At 37.4% G+C, this 12201-nt stretch overlaps 1 protein-coding gene across 1 annotated transcript; it reads left to right on the forward strand.

The window, feature by feature from the left end:
- The first annotated feature begins 327 nt into the window (after positions 1-327).
- Positions 328-10856, forward strand: LOC120771825 (cyclic nucleotide-gated cation channel subunit A). The gene is made up of 7 exons (XM_040100054.1): positions 328-398; positions 4863-5180; positions 5330-5492; positions 5570-6109; positions 8286-8951; positions 9048-9198; positions 10201-10856. Exons 1-7 carry the CDS (start codon positions 351-353, stop codon positions 10364-10366), a joined length of 2052 nt encoding a protein of 683 aa, XP_039955988.1. The 5' UTR covers positions 328-350; the 3' UTR covers positions 10367-10856.
- The last annotated feature ends 1345 nt before the right edge of the window (positions 10857-12201 follow it).

The raw sequence follows: 12201 nt of genomic DNA on the forward strand, positions 1-12201 counted from the left end.
TTTTTTTCTTTTTGTTGTTACTCGCTGTGTTATGGGCAATGTATAGATGACGACAGTTTGGGATTTATTGAAAATTTTTTTGAAACTTTTTGTTTAGCTGAAAGTTCGCTAATAAATTCAAGTGTTGAAGTGATGAGACAATGGCGACTATGGAGGCGAAATAAAACTATAAAACGCAAATGTTATGAGTGATAAGTTGCGTAATTAGCTTGGACTGAAGTGTTTATTTTCGTCGAAAACAAAATCTTAATTTGAATGTGTTGAATTGAGCGCCATAAAACTGTGAAATTTAACCAAAATTTAATTTTATAATAAAATAAGCTGCATATCAAGCACAAAAAACAACAAAAATGGTGCATTCAGTCGATGTTGCGACGATAGCCGGAACAAGCGAAATGGTAAAGTTTCCGAAAATTATATATATTTTTTAACATTTCTTTTAAGCGATATATAAAAATAATTTATTGATCCTTTTCATCAGGAAATATTTCTTTGGCTTGTATTTTCTCATAAAGTTTAACAAAAAGTATAAATATTTTGTGTCAGTAATAAGATATTTAACCAATTAAAGCCAATACATACAGAAGAAGCGTTTAATTAGTTAAATCTTTCCTAACCTTACACATTGTCCTATTTATCACCCTTTGTTTGGACGCTGGTTTATCCTTACTAAGAAAGGCGAAGAATTTTTAATACCGATTATTTTCATTCACCATGCATATTAATTGATTGAAACGAGAGAAAAAAACCTCAGGACATTTGTCATTTCATAGAAAAGTACAAATAACACCAACGTAAAGCTGATAGCGAGTTTTATATTGCTATAAGTTATCTGCAATCTTAATATACTTGTATAGGATAACCTTATTCAAGGTTGAAAAGTCGGTGAAGATTTTATGTCTAATAAAAAACTGTCATTAGCCCACATTTTGACAGTTTTCTTCGACAATCGAGGCTTTTAGCTATTCAGCAACATTGACGTGAATCGCTACGGGCATTAAAGGCTATTCCGGAAATTGATTTTAACAAATGTTTCGAGGATTGGCAAACACGTTGGCTCCAGTATATTGGAACCAAGAGGGATTATATTGAGGGGGACGACATAGATGTTGAAGAATAAATAAATTAAGCATTTTAAATTATGAAGAAAGTCTTATAATTGTTTGCTCATAGTAGTATGTGTATAACTAAAAAAATATGGCCAACGGTTTTGCATTCAATGGAGAAAGGTTAGTTCTTTCTAGCCACATTGTTTGATATAACATTATTCAAGTCCTCTTAGGGTTACTTAATAAAGAAAGCCGACATTTTATCTTGACTTTGATCGGTCAGTTTTATGACAGCTTTATGTTATAAAATAGTTGTCCAATCCGAATCCGAACATTTTTTCGGAGGTTGTATCATTGCATGGATATTAAACAATGCCAAATTTCGTGAAAATGTCTTGTCAGATAAAGACATTTTACATGCGGAAACTTTATTTTGATCAATCAGTTTGTATGACAGATATATCATATAGTGGTGCCACATCGGCGGTCCTAGGAAATGGGTAATTTTTTTAGGGGAACGTGTGCGATATTTCAGACCATATAACTTAAAACCTGAGAGACTAGTTCGCGTATATGGCATAAAGACAGACAAGTATGGCCAAATAATATAGCTCGTCGCGCAGATCATTGTATACTGTACAGAGTATCCGACCCTATTGTTATTATTAGCTATCATCTTCTAAGGCATAGAAGAGGCCTGTGGAGTTCTACTGAACAATTACAGGAAGATCCAGAAAACGACCATTTATAGAGAGCCGAGAGGCATTATTAGTCTCTTCGGCGCCAAATTTCAATTCCAGCGTAATAAACAATTATATATATATTAGAGTGATTCAAAAAAAAAAAATTTTTTTTTTCGTTTGGTACTCGGAAAAATAGGTTCCTAGACACCTCTAAGAAAGCCTCTCCAAACATGAGTTTTTAATTGTAACGGGAAGGTCCTCCTACATACAGTTTTCTATTTTTTCTTATTATTATGTAGAAAAATTTATATCTCGCTTCCAGCTACTTAAAAAAATATATTGTTCCTTAGATTTTGTAGGAAATTGAATGCTCTACAAAAAAGGTCTACTATGATTTTTTCGTAAACCCAAACGTTTAAAAGATATTAACAGTTAAAGTTTGATTATTTTTGGGAACATTTTTTATTTCTTATGAATTTTATAACTCTATGAAAAAAAATTATTATGAATGATGAAATTCACAGTTTTGTAGGAAATTTACTGCTCTATAAAAATGGTCTTATTTGATTTTTCGATTAAGTTAAGCGTTTACGAGACGATGAATAGTCAAACATCAATGCATATTAGGGTGGATCAAAAAAAATTTTTTTTTTTTTCGTTTGGTACTCTGAAAAATAGGTTCCTAGACACCTCTAAGAAAGCCTCTCCAAAAATCTATTCATAATAATTTTTTTTCATTGAGTTATAAAATTCATAAGAAATAAGAAATTTTCCCAAAAATAATCAAACTTTAACTGTTAATATCTTTTAAACGTTTGGGTTTACGAAAAAATCATAGTAGACCTTTTTTGTAGAGCATTCAATTTCCAACAAAATCTTAGGAACAAGAAATTTTTTCAAGTAATTGGAAGCGAGATATAAATTTTTCTATCTGATAATAAGAAAAAATAGAAAACTGTAAGTAGGAGAACCTTCCCGTTACAATTAAAAACTCATATTTGGAGAGGCTTTCTTAGAGGTGTCTAGGAACTTATTTTTCCGAGTACCAAACGAAAAAAAAAAATTTTTTTTCACAACTTCTTAGATGCCATTCAATGTCACAATTTCTTGAAATACTCGAATCTCAAAACTTTTCTCGCAATAATTCGTTTGTTGCACATGCTATGCGGCTCATAGCCACGTCTTGTTAGAACCAAATGTGGTCAAGATCAACTTTCTCTAATTGCGGCAATAAAAAGTTGGTTATCACCGATCTGTACCGCTCTATATTGACAGTAACGGTGGCAGCAGATTATTTTGAAAGTAGTACGATGCGATAATTCCTCCAGACCAAAAACCACATCAAGCCGTCAATTTAGATAAAATTTTATGTAAATGTAATGATTCATGAATAATTTGTTGATGATCTTCACACCAAAAGAGACAGTTTTGTTTATTTACCGCACCATTATAACGACCATAAAATGGCAAAGGCGCACGAAAACTTGCAATTGAAAAACGCCTTCTGTGGTAATAAAATTTGATGATTTGTTAACGTTGTAGTTGTTTCCATGATGAATTTGTAAACATTACTGAGTCATGAAATTACAGATCATGACGTATTAAAAATAGCCAAAAGGACGCTTCGAAGTAATTTTAGCCCTATTTGGAAAACCTTATACATATACATTGTGACAAAAAAGTACTCGGAAATTGGAAATAAAACGCAAATTTAATTTATCGTCTTCAAAGTAATCCACATATGCCAACGATTTTTTTTGAGATGACCTTCAGCGAATTTTGTTTTATCTCTTCTATCAACTAAAGATGGGTTCCACAGAGCGGCAATTTCTGTTCGGGGAACAAGAAAAAAATCACACGTAGCTAAAACTGGTTGTTTATTGATGAAATTAATTGTGTTTTTGGCTTCAAATTCGGTCAAAATCGTGGCTCGATGCATCATCATTGTGTAAAATCCATTAATTGTTCCTTCACAATTCCGGCCGTTTTCGACGGATGTTCTCACGCAAACGCCTCAATGCGACCAAATACATTACTTGTAGAACTCCTTACCGCCTGTCCCTACAGAACAAATTCATGACACACCATCATTAACCCATGTCTCGTCGGAAGTCATATGCTCTACATGAATGTAGGATCGGAATTCGCACGATCAAGCATGTCCACAGAGAAAATCAGGTTTATCGGGACAAGTTGAGCAAGAATGCGTTTCATACCGAAAATATCGTTCGAGCGGACTCGAGCTTTCTTGCCATCTCTCTAACCTTTGCTTGACAACTTTCAAGCACCTTATCTAAATTTGGTTAGAAATATAATATTTGAGATAAATTCTTTGCTGGATATTTTGTACCGACTTAAGCAACTACTGTAAACAAACTGGTTGACAGATCGTATACCATATTTGGCACAGTAGTTATGGACTGTCCTACCAGCTGAGCAAAATACATTTTTTTTAAATATCATTTACTCGAGGAATTTGATTACAATGTCCGGGTGTTTTTTTGTCAGCATGTATACTAGCGCCAATTGAGCGCAAAGAAGCTCAAGAATAAACTCATTCAACTCAACTACTCAAATCTAGTGGCTATGATGTCTTTGACTCAATCCCATTCTGCCTAATATTCTACAATCAAGGTCGCAAAGTTTCATCTGCATTATTATTTTATGAAAATTCTTGGTATTTTAAAAACAATGATGTAGTAGACACATATGTATTAGAGAGCGCAGTGACATTCCACACAGCAGATAGAATTCTTGCTAGACACGTTAATGGATTAAATGCTGTCACAAGCAGTATCACATTGTCCTTAACAACTCACAACCATATTTGTAAAATAATGCATGAGAAGGAAGCGTTCGAATAAAATTGTAATTGTTCACAGTTTGACACCGCCAAGATAGCGGGAGACAGTAAAGAAGGCAAGGGCTGAAAAGATTATTCTACCACATTTTGGTTTCAAAATTTTTTCAAGAAAACCAGCGATATATGTATGTAGCGAGTTTGTACACATTCATATATATATATATATATATATATATACTTGTATATACCATATATTTATTATAAGCGCTAATTTTTTCCATTGTTTTATTTCGTATAATTTTTCTTACTATTTTTCCGGCGCCGCAGGACCAAACAAAACGCACAAAGCCTTCCACATTGCGACGCACACTAAATGCGCTGCGTCAGCGTTTAACACGTCGCAGTCGCACCAAGCCGCCTGATTGGTTTCTCCAGAAATTCTCCAATACAAATAATGTAGATAAAATTGGCAAGACTACAACCGGTACAACAACAGCTGCAGTTGTGGCTAACGAAGAAGGAGCGAGTGGACCAGCACCGGCGAATACGGCGCCAGCCGATGAGGGTCTTTCCAGTGAAATACGTGGCTCAAGTCGACTGTGTAATCGTCTATCGGTGAACCCGACACTGCAGTCACATTACAGGGTGAGTAGAAATTACCGTTAGTCGCTTTTCTCACCAAAATCAGCTGTATTGCTGACGTCACTATGGGTGCTACATTGCCAACACCAACTATTTTCAAATTATTTAATTCCTTGGTATATAGCTCCTACTTTATGCTTTTTTCCTTCCAGTGGCTTGGTATTGTATCGTTAGCTGTTCTCTATAACATAATCTTTGTGGTGGGTCGTTCCGTCTTCTGGGAGATAAATCATCGTGCTCCAACGGTATGGTACTTCCTGGATTATTTATGTGATTGCATATATCTGGTGGATACGCTAGTGCATATGCATGAAGGTAAGTCGCCAAAGCTTTAATTAACTATCTTAGGTCCTTCTATAGATAAAATTTCCATTATTTTTGCTTTCTTACAGGTTACTTGGATCAGGGTCTGCTCGTGCGAGATGCTTATAAATTACGACGTCATTACTTTCACACCAAAGGTTGGTCCATCGACGTGCTGTCAATGCTGCCAACTGATCTCGCATATATATGGTGGTCGCCAAGCTCTTGTAGTGCCGGCGGTTTACCTTGTCCCGTGATAGTGCGCCTAAATCGTTTGTTACGTGCTCCTCGCCTCTGGGAGTGGTTCGACCGTACAGAAACGGCTACTGGTTATCCGAATGCTTTTCGCATTTGTAAAGTGGTGCTCGCCATTTTGGTGCTAATACATTGGAATGCCTGCATGTATTTCGCAATTAGTTATTATCTCGGTTTTGGTTCGGACAACTGGGTATATAATTTGAATGGCCCACGGAATAGCACTTTGCAGAGACAATATATTTATAGCTTTTATTGGTCTACATTGACATTGACGACGATCGGTGAGACACCAACGCCAGAAAATGATGCGGAATACCTGTTTGTGGTGGCAGACTTTCTGGCAGGCGTGCTGATCTTCGCCACAATTGTGGGTGAGTATTTTGCAATAGACGCATTCAACTATTATTAGCAACTACTAGTGCCAAAGCTAATAAAATCATAAATACTATAAGCAAATTCAAGACCAAGACCAAGACCAAAACCAAGAACAAGACCAAGACCAAGACCAAGAACAAGAACAAGACCAAGGCCAAGACCAAAAGCAAAACTCATACCCAGACCAAGACCAAGAACAACACAAAGACCAAGAGCAAAACTAAGACCCAGACCAAGACCAACAACTAAGGCAAGGCAACAGCAAAACCAAGACCAAGGCCAAAGTACGGCTACAATCAAATTGATTGCCCTTTAATATCTACTCTTAAGTCCTACATTGCAACGGCAATTATCTTAGTTTGTCTCTTCACAAATTATTTCACCATTAAAACCTGCTTAGCTATTTATTTACTTTAAAACGAACTCTTCAGGTTTCAATACTCTCGTTGCCTCACCCACAAGCTATTTAAAGTACACTTTACATGAACTATGGGCTATCAATGTCCTTAACCTTCGACTTCGTTAATGATTTCCCGGTACCAACACAGTATTATGTTTGTATATAAGAATATACCTAATATGTATTTCCTGCGTAGCCGTTGAATGCTTCCTTCCGTGAGTTATTGTAGCTGATGACTTAATTGGTCATATTATGCCATCGAATAAAATGAATTGTTCGACCCTCAGTCGCCTTCTGACTTGACATTGTCCACAGGATACGTCAAGTTGCGCACTCCTTGTTGTTGTTTATCTCTTTTCCCCATTTTTTCTACCTTTTCGCACTTACATATTCGTCATTGAGTATAGTTGTTGGCGGCGAATGACAGATGGTTGGCCATCAGCACCAAACATCGTTCCACGTCGGCGCTTCTTACCTCATTCATCGCGCTGTCATACCTACGAGAAATTTGCGTGCCTATTGTTTACAGTTTTCCTTGTTTGTCAAGTTATGCCTTTGTGTGCATTGTGGTTGGCGTCATTCTAATGGTTGGCGTACGTGCTCACGGCAACGCTGTAATGCAAATTGCACGACTAAACTCTTTAATATACACTTCAAGTAATGGAATGTTTTAAAAATATGTTAAAGAGCGTTTGACGAATCGAAAAGTGTTTAGATATTGCACTTTAAAAAGTTTAACCGAGAAATAAGCAACTTTCTAGAGGGATTGCGTGATAGAGCTTTCTAGTCCAGCAAATGTTAGTAGACAACAGTTTTGTTAGAATTTGAAATGAGTAGGCTTACCCCTTAACGGTCGATATTTCAACATTGGATTACCGAACAGCAAAAAAATTATGGTCCATCACTGGAGGATAATTTTTAATACCCAAACTAAATCAAATCATCACTTCTAATCAAGTTTAATGCCTGTAACAGGCTACTTTGACAGGAGAATTTTTGGAGCTTTTCTACAGTCTAGAAATTCCGAGTTTGGTCAGCTTGTTATGAGAGAGTTGCAGTTTTAATGCTTAAATTTATCTTAAAATCTTTTATTGAAAGCTTCGTGATACACACTTTATAAAAAGTTAGTCTTACTCTTCCGAAAAAGGACTCTCAATATAGAGTAGCCCAAATGTACAGAGTAAGTCAAACTTAATTATACATATTACCCAGTATGTTTGGCATCCTTCTGAATTTATTACTGTTTAATCGTCGAGCAGTTCCAAGTCCTTCCTCTTTCATTTAAAAACTCGCTAGAGCGTTCCTCTTTTAGGACATCACAGATCAGTTCTCCCGTCTCTTTAAAAAACTGCACACTAGAAGATTAAATCGAAAAACCTTAAGTTCCGGCCCCCTTATAAAAGAAAACACTATCGCAGGCTCGTTGACAAATAGCGTTTCCAAATTTTTACGGTACTCATTCATTTTCATCATGATAAAAATCTACTGTTGGAAGTATTTTTAATATGAGGTATTACATAACATATGGTTCTCAAATATAGAGACAAGAATTTACATGTTGGCGGAAGAATTTCCGAAATCTCAAAATAACCCCAACTAGTCACGACCTCACCTAACACACGTTAAGCCAAATAAAACCTAAAGGACAACTTATTTTAAGGGTCGCAACTAGTTTCCGTTCCATAAAAACTAATGAGGGTAGTTCCACCAGTTTTAGCTTAGTCTTAAATAATATTCCAGACCTAATTTCTACATTTTCCATGCACCCTTAGGTAACATTGGTTCGATGATTTCCAATATGAATGTGGCACGTGTCGAGTTTCAAAATCGCATGGACGGTGTCAAACAGTACATGGCCTTCCGGAAGGTTGGCCATGAGTTGGAGGCGCGTGTGATACGTTGGTTTGCCTACACTTGGTCACAGAGTGGAGCGCTCGACGAAGAACGTGTGCTGGCGGCACTACCGGACAAACTGAAAGCCGAGATTGCCATACAAGTGCATATGGACACACTAAAACAGGTGCGCATTTTCCACGACTGCGAACCGGGACTACTAGAGGCGCTTGTGTTGAAACTAAAACTGCAAGTCTTCAGTCCCGGCGACTATATTTGTCGTAAAGGTGATGTTGGCAAAGAAATGTATATAGTAAAACGAGGCAAATTGTCCGTGGTCGCAGACGATGGAGTCACAGTGTTTGCAACACTTGGCGCCGGCTCAGTTTTCGGCGAAGTGTCAGTGTTGGAAATAGCAGGCAATCGCACCGGTAATCGACGAACAGCCAATGTACGTTCACTAGGCTACTCGGATCTCTTTTGTTTGGCAAAACGTGATTTATGGGAAACGCTGTCCGATTATCCAGAAGCGCGTGCCACACTCACGGAACGCGGCTGTCAGCTGCTGCGTAAAGATGGTCTACTAGACGAGAGTGTTTTTGCGGGTGTGTATTAAGAAAAGTGAACTATTCAAGTGTATAATGAGTGGAAATGAGACGAAGTTTGTGCAAATCTGCATGGAAAACTTTTTTAATTTTCAGATTCACAACGCGCGCACGACAGTATCGAGAGCGGCATTGAAAAGTTAGAGATGTCCGTGGAGAATTTAAATGTGCGGTTGGCACGCTTACTTGCCGAGTACACAGCCAGTCAGGCGAAACTGAAGCAACGGCTGGCGAAACTGGAATCAAAGTGAGTATGAGTGGAAGGTGGATGAGCGTTTTTGTAGGAAGTCTGAAAGCACGTGAGAAGTGTTGAGAAGATAAACAGCTGGATGAATGGCTTATGTTTCGTGAAAATTACACGCATAAGTCATTGAACTTTGACTAACTTACCGGCATTTGTCTTCCTAGCACACGGAAGCATTTCTGTAGACATTTAAAGGGATGGTTCGTAAAGGAGCTGCTTTTCTTAAATGAAAATCTTTCGGTTTCTCATGAACGCAAGCACTCCTCATTTATTTATATGATAGGTTAAGATTTCATTCATATCGCTTCTTATATTCTCTATGCGCTTTCTGTTAACCTCGTCTTCCGAAGAATGTCTTCCGATGCCTTGAAAATTTCTGCCACTATCTCACGTAAGGCTTAGTAAGCTTAATAATATCTTCACTTTAATGTCGATATGACTGTAATGATTGACTTGTTCGCATAGACCCTGTCTTCCAGACACTCAATCTGTAAGCGTGACTGTACACAATAGATAAGATGTTTACGGAACCCTTTCCCACGACAGTTTAGACTACATAATCGGATCATAACCAGATTAATATCCGTACAAAATCTGTTAACTCGACCGCAACACAAAAAATATTTCTAGAAAATTTTGAGCCGGTACAACAACAGTGATTACCGAACTTTATTCGAAAAGACTCGATTGTCATTTGGGTGCAATAACAGTTGAACTGTTGGAACCACAAAAACTCATTTGGCATGCCTGTGGGGAGCTCAAAGTTACCAAAAATGACGTTGCCTGAGCAGCTTCACAGAAAAAAATTTTCAAAATTCTTCAGCACTTCTCCAATTGAGACGCATTTTACTCCGCGTAGATCCCATATCAACCTTTCAGCAAAGTTTTCTAAAATTAAAGAGCTCTCACTGAATGCAGCACCCTATAAGACTATGTTTTAAAATTGACGAACATTTCTAATTTTTCTGTGTTTCTTCTCTCTTCCACACACGAACACACACATAGCTATCAATTAACCCACAACTCCAACGCCGGCATCAGCGTCGTCGAACCGCAAGCACGTCCACGCAGCGGGCGTCTCTACTCGCTGCAACTGAAGAAGCGTACGCGGCAAAAACGTCTAACGGCATCTACGAAATCCAACGAGAGCAGCAAACAGAACACGCTGTAAGCGTGAGACGTTGTTGCATAAGTGATGCTGGCAAATGCCAAAACCAATACCCGCCAAGGCCAACAACAATGGGCAGCAAATAAGCCAAATAAATGGAATTTCATTGCAAGCCGGAAGAAAAATTGCGGGGGTCCAACAACTGAGAGCAGAGGCAATGCTGGCAAAAGCCACGCGAGCGTAAGTGGCACAAATTTATACATGGATGTGTGAGTGCGTGTGTGTGGGTGCCACCCACTGTTTGTCCTTCGAATGCGGCTTTGATGCGCTTTGTTGTTTGTTTGCCGAAGTTGTCAACTTTTTAGCTTTTATTTTCATGAAGTGAAGCTTAATGCAGTTGTCCGTTGGTCCACTATTACGCCAGGTAAAGCCAACAACCCAACACCCACCTTCCCACTCTCTTAGTCAACTTGTACGTGCCGATGCGCTGAGATGCGATACTAAATGGTGATAAATGAATTGAAATTCACAAAACTTAAGTAAACTGTAAGTTTAAGCTAAAATTACAAGGAAATCTATATATATATTTCAAATACATACATATAAATTCAATTTGCATTTACATTTGCAAATACAAGTAGAAATATTTATATTTAACTAAACGTGTATACATATAAGATTTATCGGAATATAAAAACTGACTTATACACAAAAACAAATTCACCTATATATATATATATGTATTTATGTAACTATTATCTTAAAGAGTGCTAATTTTAAAGCACACCACAATTTTATAGGTTAGGTATTGATAAACGAGTTACAAAAATTTATCGAAATTTTGTAAAACAATTTTTAAAATTTTAGTATATTTGAATAAGATAATTTTCAGTGTTATATTTACAATTCAATAATGACAATAGTTTCAAACTGGTGAGCATGGCCGAAAGATGGATAATCGAATAGTTTTCAAAACTATACTTTGTTGACACCTTTTGGGAGTTAATGATTCTCCTTGGAACTATTTAACTATTCAATGGGCAAAACTGAAGCTCGCCTTATAAGAGATATTCAATGAATTTCTTACATTCAATTAGAATATATGTATCGCTTATTTCCATCATGCTATAAAGAAACACACATGCGAATGGTTATCCATTTCGAGGTTCCTCACTTTTTTAAAGAAAAAACACAGAAACTTCAAATATAATGGGAAATATTTTTTATCATTCGAAAGAACATTCTTTGACATTTATTTACTGCAGATTCTATCTTTCAAATGTTGACCGCGTTTACGTCCCAAAGGTCCTTCCGTTCAGTACAACTTTCGATGACTCGTTCGAGCATTTCGACTGGTAACTCGCGACAGACATGCGTGATGTTTGCTCCAAGGCCTAAATCGAAGCCGGATTGCTCGCATAGACTTTAAACTTTGCATATCCCCTCAGGAAAAAGTCAAACGCTGTGACATCGCACGATCTTGGTGATCAATCGACCGGCCCAAATCGTGAAGTTATCTGCTCACCGAAGTAGTCAATAAATCTATTGATTGTTGCGATGTGTGGGAAGTTTCGCTGTCTTGTTGAAACCTAATGTCGCAGAGATCACGAACTCCAATTGTAGGCATCAAATAGTCCGGTCGCTATTAACGGCTGCGTTCTCACCGGCGTCATTTTTGAAGAAATATAGGCCTATGATACCACCAGCGCCCAAACTACACCAAACCGTTGTTTTTTTTCTGGATGAAATGTCACCTTTTAAATCTCTTCGGGTTGCTCTTTGTTCCAAACGCGGCAATCTTGCTTGTTAACATTTCTAATGCGGCAGAAAAGAGCCTGACCACTCAACAAAATTTGGCTTGAAAACGTCAGATTATACTGCTATATTTTCCTCCCTGC

This window comes from Bactrocera tryoni, chromosome 3, assembly GCF_016617805.1.
Source record: "Bactrocera tryoni isolate S06 chromosome 3, CSIRO_BtryS06_freeze2, whole genome shotgun sequence".
NCBI classification, from domain to species: Eukaryota; Metazoa; Arthropoda; class Insecta; order Diptera; family Tephritidae; genus Bactrocera; species Bactrocera tryoni.

Coding starts and splice junctions, on each gene's coding strand:
- LOC120771825 (XM_040100054.1), top strand. CDS start 351: ATGGTGCATTCAGTCGATGTTGCGACGATAGCCGGAACAAGCGAAATG. Junction 8,952..9,047: donor AGACGAGAGTGTTTTTGCGG/GTGTGTATTAAG, acceptor TTTAATTTTCAG/ATTCACAACGCGCGCACGAC. Junction 9,199..10,200: donor CTGGCGAAACTGGAATCAAA/GTGAGTATGAGT, acceptor ACACACACATAG/CTATCAATTAACCCACAACT.